This window comes from Zosterops lateralis, assembly GCF_965231275.1.
Source record: "Zosterops lateralis genome assembly, chromosome: 1".
NCBI classification, from domain to species: domain Eukaryota; kingdom Metazoa; phylum Chordata; class Aves; order Passeriformes; family Zosteropidae; genus Zosterops; species Zosterops lateralis.
In genome coordinates, this window is record NC_139762.1 from 52,155,119 (window position 1) to 52,163,876 (window position 8,758).

At 35.6% G+C, this 8,758-nt stretch overlaps 1 protein-coding gene across 1 annotated transcript in view; it reads right to left on the minus strand.

Moving 5' to 3' along the window:
* The window catches only part of CNTNAP2 (contactin associated protein 2), a gene marked incomplete at its 5' end in the record, with an annotated part of 1,047,398 nt that extends 1,039,088 nt beyond the window's left edge, over nt 1-8,310 (minus strand). The window contains one exon of the mRNA XM_083867656.1: nt 8,214-8,310. Coding sequence (XP_083723782.1) covers nt 8,214-8,310 — 97 coding nt within the window. The remainder of the gene's footprint in view (nt 1-8,213) is intronic.
* Nucleotides 8,311-8,758: the final 448 nt, after the last annotated feature.

Sequence of the window (8,758 nt, forward strand, 5' to 3'; positions counted from 1 at the left end):
AAACCTATGCACTGTACTGACCTAAAGTTAAAATCACATTTTATGAATAATTATAAACAGAGTTAATAAAAGCATTCCTTATAATGATAGTCTAATAATTGTGTTTTGAAAAAATAAATCCTAACTTCATTCATAATATCTGATTATCTGATTTAACAGGCCAGGATTATGGTGCAGCAATTAAGCAGTGAAGGAATTTCAATTGAGTTATTACCTGTGTACCTAGCTTTCACAAACAGATGAATTAATCAGGAATCAATGAAGACAATCTCCCTTAGTTTCAGGCTCAGCAAATTACTCAGTAGGGTGGTGAATCAATGAGAATCCAAGACAAGCCAGTGGAGTCAGTTTATTGTTGGAGGAAAGGGTAGGGAGAGGGCAGAGAGTAGGGAGAAAGATGATTAATAAAATCAGAAAGGAGGCATGTGAGAAATGGCAAATTAATTAGGAGCAAAAGCAAACAGGTGTGTGATCTGATGGTGTATATTTTTTGGAAAAAGGTAGGAACAATAATGATACCTTCTCTTATCTAAAGGGAATTCTGCTATCGTTTCTAACAGCTTGGCTGTACCAAGGAAGAAGCAGGTAGGACATTCATCATATAACTGACAGGATGCCCACCAGGATAATTTTTTGGATGTAAAACCAAAGGAAAGAACAGTAAAGAGTACAGCTTGGTGAAGCTTGGGAGCATGTATCCAGCAAAACCTGCCATGTACAGGATATGCTTCTGACTCCATTTCTCATAGAAACTCCCTCTTTTCCTAACGCAGTGCTAATGCTGTGGACAGGACAAGCTACTCCCTGTGACTCCATTCCTCAGCAGAAAAATAAATAGGTTACTGTTATTGTGTGGGAGACAACCTCAACCTCTGTTCAGCACAGCATACCCTTCTCCCTTTTTTTCCCCATACCCAGAACAATGGTGGATGCCACTAGTTATAATTTCTGATTGTGTTTTTAGCGCAACTAATTATCTTTTTTTTTTTTTTTTTTTTAGATATTTGAATTTTTATTTGTACTCAGGGGAAAAAATATTATATGTACCCACCCTTCCTATGTTTCACTGAAAATGTGGGCAGAATCTAAAGATCTTAGGAAGATATCTGTCTTTGAAACCTGGGTCAACAGGGTATAAATTTAAGGGTTTTGTTTTCCCATGTCTTGGTTTGCTATTCTAGGGGCTATTCCCACAAACTGAGTAAAAGCATATCCCAATATAATTGCATTTCAAAGTATGTTCCAAGAACTTTACACCAATTATACTTTAAACCAGTATGCAAAACATGGAAATCTTAAATATATTGAGGTTGCCTTTTCTGCTGTGTTTTATCTCATTCCATTAGGCCCTTAGAAAATAAATCTTTCTTTTCTTTTCTGGCAAACTTTCCACCAGAGACTTTCTGCTGCCCCTTATGGAAATGGACCCTTGCAGTCTCCTGAGCTCATCTGCTGATCTTCTGTATTACCTCCCTATAAATTCCAAGTTTTCATTGGGTTCACAGTAAATACCAGTTAAATATACAAGATGATTAAGCAATCAGTAAGAGACATTTTTATAAATATTTAAGTGATTTAAGAAACCCAGACAATGGCACCCCTCTAGATTTGATGCAAAAAAACAAAACAAAAGCACCAAAAAAACCCTTATTATTTTCAGTCAGATTATTCCTACATTGTAGAAACAGAAAGTAGAAATGTAGCATGTGTACAGCTGATGTCCTTGAGCAAAGGTTACAAAGGACTAAATGACATATCAGTTTTACAAAATCAAACAGAATGTTTATGTTATATTTAGACAGTCATTAAATTTCTACAAGAAAAAATTACTTTCTCATTAAGCTGGGACTTAAATACTCTAGACGAAAATAATAAATGTTCATTCTAAAACATCACATTTATCTGTGGGACAGAAAATTCTTTGGCTTGAACAGTTCAAATGCTTTCTGACTTTTAACTGCTTATTTTATTTACACATTGAAAGTTGTAACTAAATCTGAGGTTTTACCAATACAAATGCAACACTAGCAACAAAGTTCCTAGCTATGCTGAGTCGATTTTAGTCACTGATTTATTTAAAGCATATTTTTGTAGTGCATACACAGCTTAAAGTAAAATATTTGATAAATATTTCAAATGGTGATAAATATTAATATCAAATAACGAACTGTAAGTGTAAATAAGTTTGCCAGTCCCTCAATGGACTTAGCATGACCACTTGCTTAAGTTAAATGTCTGAAAGAACCATGTCTCCACCAGGAGATTGTAAAGTCAAAAAATCTCTAGACTTTTTTAGGTAGAGGAAAGAGGTAAATGTGAATGTCAATATCCTTTTCTGCTCTGAATTATCTGCTGTTCAACCTTAAAGACCCAATCGGAAAAGGCTGGCTACTACTACAGTGAATGAATACTGAGACAATTTTGGTGGTAGGAAAGGTCTCAGCTTCGTAAAGCTGTTTTAAAATTGCAGAGCTATCAAAACCAAGTGCCCAAGTTCTTTGTAAATGTTAAGCACAGGACTTGGGAATTTTTTTATTATATCTATGATGTCTTTAAAGTTGGAACTGCAAGTGGCTCAAAAGAACAGATTACTGATTACTGATTACAATTTTCTACATCACCAAATTTAGAGATTTAACTTGTTCTGCAATTAGCTGGTGGTCTTCGATTATCTACCTATGCAACACCATTGAAGTAAGTAGCTGGATGAATGAAGTGCAATACAGATAAAATCAATGTTAGTTCAAAGGCTGAAGTCTGAAGAACCTTTTTAATAATTTCTAGTATCTCCTATCAGTGGACTGAATCATGAACTCACTGAAAAAAACATAACCACTCTGTTCCTAAAATATCTGACACAAATTCTATTTCCTTCAGCGCAAGAAGGCTCAAGCTAAAGGAGTGTTCTCTTTATCCTACAGGTCTTCCTGATTTTTTAAAGGATCTCATCTCTATGGATTTTGTGGATTTTGGAAAGAATGCTATAGTTTTAAACTGGATTTTTTAAAGACTAACAAATTTGCAAAGTCACTCATCACTTCATCTGATGAAGGAGATTCATGTTGCTTCTCTAACATTTCCTAGTTGAAGCTCCCTAGTTGACTGGACGTCATTTGCAAGTCCATGTGCTTTTGTAAGATGAGCATGACAGCTATTCCAGACATAGACATGGGCAGAGGAACACCCCAAAATTAAACCAGTTATCTTATTTTGACCTATGAATCATTCAGAGCAAGATCAGCTTTTGAAAATCTAGAAAAAGAAAATGGAGAAACTCCCCCATGGTTTGTGCATAGTCTGCTATTGTCCCAAATGTTAAAAGTATTACAGTTTTAAAAACTCGTAAATATTGTGATAAATAATAAACGGTAAACATGAGATCTGACAATTTTAAAGACTTTGAGATCCAAGTTAAAAGTCCTGAAGAACTTCTATAAGAGAATCTACTGTCTGTAACAGATCCATTGTGAGTTATTCAAGAAGAGGTACAGTCTGATGTATATAATGCATTATATATAGATAATTTCCCATCACAACTGCAGCAATTGAAATTGTCTCCTGTGTTAAAAAAACCTAAAAAAAAAAAAAAAAAAGAGAGAAAATAAAAAAATATTTCTCATCTCCTTGCAAAAGAAACAACTGATGTTCAGACAGAAACAAGTTTTCAATTTGTAGTCTTCAACTTCACCTTTAAACTTTCTTCTTCAGACTGGACAACTTATTAAAGAACTTTTTATGCCTTGTTTCATATTATTGCACCAGAATTGAAAAAAATAATAAATAAAATAAACATGCAAGCAAAGCAAAAACAGCCCAAACAAAAGCCAGTTTTTAAAACACAGTTCAATGGCATTTACAATTGATTCAACACCCACTCACACCAAACTTTGAATCAGATTTGCTGTATCTAGATGAATGTCTACAATCAGGCTTTGTGCAATGATGCATACACAAAAGTTAAAGACTCTGAAACTTTGGATTTTCAGGCACTGACACGGGCTCTAGCTGCAAGGCAGACTATTTGATACTATTTCATTCATTCACATATAAATTACCATACTGCTCAAGAAAAAGCCAATTTTTTTAGGAGTCCTGATGAGTAACTCAACACAGTGTTGTTAAATAATAACAGTATCTCAGGAACTCAGTGCAATGTTAAAACTGTCACTTGTCTGTTGAACATGAATTTTATTATATAGTGATGAATACCACCTAAATAATAATACAATTATACAATGATGGATGTAAATTTTGTTCTAATTTATAGCTAAAGTGTTCTAAAAGAACTAAAGAGAAAGCATTTGTTTAATGTTATGAAGTTCCATGGACTTAAAAGAAAGCTAAGCCCTCAAATTAAAAGTTTAGTATATTTTTAAGTGCTTTGACCCCAAAAGAAAGAAAAATTATTCAATGTTAAATGTACATTAAAATAGATTGGTATACTTGAAACTAAATTCTGTGGGAACTCTGAGTGAATCTCAAGACAACAGGACCTAAATTAAGAAACATTAATCAGTTATTACATTTTAAAAAAATGGCATTGATCAGATTTCCAAAAATATCATTATGTCCGAGACATTATCTGGAAGAGAACTATTCCTCAAGTGTGACTCTAATAGAATATATCATACCTCATACGCCCAACATAGGCATACACCTTTCATCAGACCAGATTACTCAGAGCTCCATCCAACCTGCTCTCTTAAAAAGGACTTTCTTGCACAATGCCTTGCTCTTTCACGAGGGACATTACTCTTTTTCAAAACTTTTCCCAGGAAAATCTGGGTGCCGTGCAGTCAACGGTAAAAGACGCATATTTTTCCTTCTACGCATCTTAATGATTTACTATACATGCCCCCCATTTGATTTTTGCACCAAGTCTTGTAAAATGGGTTCAAACTTCAACTTGAACAGAGGTATGGGACCTACTACAAAAGTATGACAAGTATCAGAACTAGAAGTTTAATAGTTCTGTACTGATCAGGTTTGCATTGCATAAAACTAGATACAATGAAAAAAACCCAAAAAAACCCTAGCTGTGAAAGATAATTACATATAAAGTGAATTCCTTTCACAGAGGAGATGATCCTATAATTAATATCTTTACCATTCTTTTTAAGTAACAAGGTTGCTGCTTTGTGTGTTTGGGTTTTTTATAGGAATACAAATGAGAGTTAGTCTACCCATATTCATATTCTTATCATTCCATCTTAGCCACGTAAAAGACTATAAAGCACTAAATTTGTATTTTCCGTGCTACTTTTTATCTTGTGATGACCTCTCCTGGTTGAGCTGTTCATTAGCCTTGATTCCAGAAGGGTGTTTTCATTCCTCCACGCTTATTAAAAAAAAATAAAAATGCAGGAATATGAAAAATTTATTGCCAGGGTACGAAAACATGCCCATGAATATAATTGACAGTAAGATCTCAGCATTAATGTGTGTGATAATGTATCACAGTGTATGTTTATTATACCACAGGATGGGCTTTCAACACCCCCTTCATCTCGAGATAAAACTGAATGAGATTAAAAGCTTTCAACACGATCACTTCTGAATCAGTATTACTGAGAGATTCCACTGTAACGACAGAGATAGATTTACTTTGCCAAGTAAACAAACATTTGAGATATAGTATATTCACATAAGCAATGTCCAATTCTATTCTTTCTGAAAACTCTATCTTTTTCTATGCCAGCATAAGCAGACTGTAAGAAAATACTGAAAAGCAATCTTATATATAGGGATTTGTAATTCCCTGTATACCATAACTCTTGCATACTCCCTGAAAATACTGTAAAGAAGAAATTTGTTGCTGTTAATTACTTCAAAGCCAAAACATAAAGTAACAATGGAGGAAAAAATGAAATAGTGGTTGGAAATAAGTTTTACATCAAAGTTGCATTTGACACAGGTTTTAATTCTTTCAGAAGTATTCTCAGTATGAGGTTCAAAGTCAACTGCGGGGAAAAAAAGAAAAAAAGAAAAAAAGAAAAAAAAGATGAAAACTAACTAAAAAAGAATGATGAAAACATTATTTTGTCAACAGAGAACAAAATTCTCCAATCCCATTCAAAATCAGTTGCATACAAAGTTACAAACAACCCCAGAAAACAGAGCACAGTGACAAAATACAGTACAGTGACCAGTTTGTAAAGCAAAGCATGCAACAGAATAACCAGCAAACTGGTGCACCAAAACACTGACACAGCACTGGAGTTCCCACTGTGGTACCACTTCCCAAGCACTTGTAAGCCTTTACAAGAATTCTCAGCATGTACTGCAATGTGAACAATCCTTTTGTAAATTTAAGGCTGTCGTGTGCTTCTAGCTATATTTTTGTTTCCAGTAAACAAATCTAGCTCCATTTCACTTGCAGAAGTGAGTCAGAACTAAAATGAAATGCCACTCAGTACATAAGGAGTATAATGTATAAGCTCTTGGAAGATGAATTAATATAAAGGAATCTTTGAATAGCTAATCATCAAGATGGGAATGTATATGATTAAATTGTAAATAAGATTATATATAGCCTCTATTCCTGGAATTTCTGGTTATAGTGATGTTACTACAACCATTAACTTCTCAACAAACTTCTTTCAAAAGTTAAAGATTTGTTTGTTGGGAAATCAGACAACCCCCTGTAGGTCATTTTCAAGTTAAACTACAGCCATTAGTTCCTGAGTGACAAAAACAAACAAAAAAAAGCTCCAAAACCCTGTTAGAGAAAAGCAGAGTCTTTGTTTTTGAAGAACAGATTTCTGACAACCTAAATCAAGAATCCTCACCCCCACACATTCTTGCTATGCAGAATCTGAGAAATTACCGTGAAGAAATAGTATTCCTAAGAAAAATTACATAGCTGATCAAAACTAAGAAGTAAACCTCAGGATCAATACTTCTTCTAATTCAGAGGTAGGAAAACAACTGAACATCCTACAGCCTCTGAGACCCAGATAACAATGCAGACACTGCTGTGCGTATTTGTTGACACACAAATATACAAGTGCAAGTAAATCCTGGAATAACACTTGTTTTTCAATAAGTATTAGACAATAAAAGATAGAAATCCACTAAGAAAGCATAGCAGGGCTCCAATTCCCTAATCATTGCATTGTTCATTCCTGCCCCAAGGAAACAATTGGGCAAATAAATAGAGTGATTTACATAGATCCCTATGCAGTATATACATTACATTCTATGGCAATTCCCTGCCTGGTCAGTGGAATCAACCCCCATTCACATGTATACAATCCCAGCACATCTATCCATAACATTTCAGGACACTTCCTTCCTCTATAAACAGCCGATCAAGCCAGCAGTATGATGATGATACTATAAAAATGCACTGTTTCATTTCAGTATGCATTTCAAAAATACTTGGCAATTGACAAATGTTTTCATCTGAAGAGAAACAACTAAATACTTAACACCGACATCTACTTGCAAAATGTTTTGTTCCAAACTACAGCTCAGTGCAATGTTAAAGATTTGATGCAACATCCACTAAAATCAATGAATATGCTGTCATTTTTATACTGATAGCAGAATTGGATTCTGTACAGGTGCTTTACACTCCTTTGGTCTGAAGTTCAGTATTTCAGCAGATGCTTGATCATTTCTCTACTATTTCTGCCTCGCCAGGAGGGCAATTGATGGTCTCCTCTAAAATACCTTTGCTCATTCTATTATGGGCAGCAAAACTTCACTCTCGAGAAAAGCTGTCCTGGCTCAGTTCCCTCTCATCAACTCACAATCATTCTTTCCTCCTCAAATGAGACAGAATTTTCTCTTGCTGTTCCTCGATAAGGCACTAGTTATGGAAACTGCTCACATCTCCTCTTTTCCCTCACAAAACTGTGGAAATGAAGTACTTCCAAATGCAAACTGCATCCCTTCTGAGGAAGGTGGGAAAAACCAAACCAAACCAAACCGATCAGCCAAACAAAAACTATCTCCAAACTTTGAACAGCTTCTGACTCCTTTCCCCCTCTGACTCCACTGCAGAACCAAGATTATATCACAGAGCAGGTCTCTTTCAACTTTCCACACCAGCTACCACTGAAATCACCAAGGAAGATCTGATAGGGAGCACTGCAAACAGTATTAAGACCTCAGTGCACACATACGCATACAAAGCAAAATCAAACACAATAGTCATCAGCAAAGCAAAAATAATCAGTTGTGCATGTTTCGTAGGAAAGGGTACTTACGAGATGCAGGCAGAGCAGTCCTGGCTCTGCAGCTAATGCTGATGAAAATCCAGAGGAAGAGAGCTGCCCTGCAGCCAGCTCGGGTAACCACAACCATCCTTCACTTCCTGGCTCCCTGTACTCCAAATGCCAGCCGCAGAAGACCTGCTTTTCTCCACTTTGGCCCCCTTCGCTCTCTCTCCTTCTGTTCCTCGGAGGAGGTGTCGAGGAGGTAAAGGGGGCTGGGCTTTACCTTGGGGTAGAAGCCAAACCCCCTCTTCGACTGCTATCTTTGGGTTTGCAGCAGCAGGGTAAGTCCCGGTACTTTTCTTTCCCGTTATTTCTCTGTGTTAGTGCGTGTGTGTTTCTGTGCCTCCTTATCAGAGGAGGAAAAAAAAAAAAAAAAGAAAAAAAAAGAAAAAAAAAAAAAAAAAGGAAAGAAAAAAAAAGCCACGAAGTATCAAATAACAAGGATTGCAGAGTAGAAAAATAAATAATAAAAGTTAAAAAAAAAAAATGTAGAGCAATCCCCCAAAAGACGTGGGAGGAGGTAGGGAAAAGCGAGA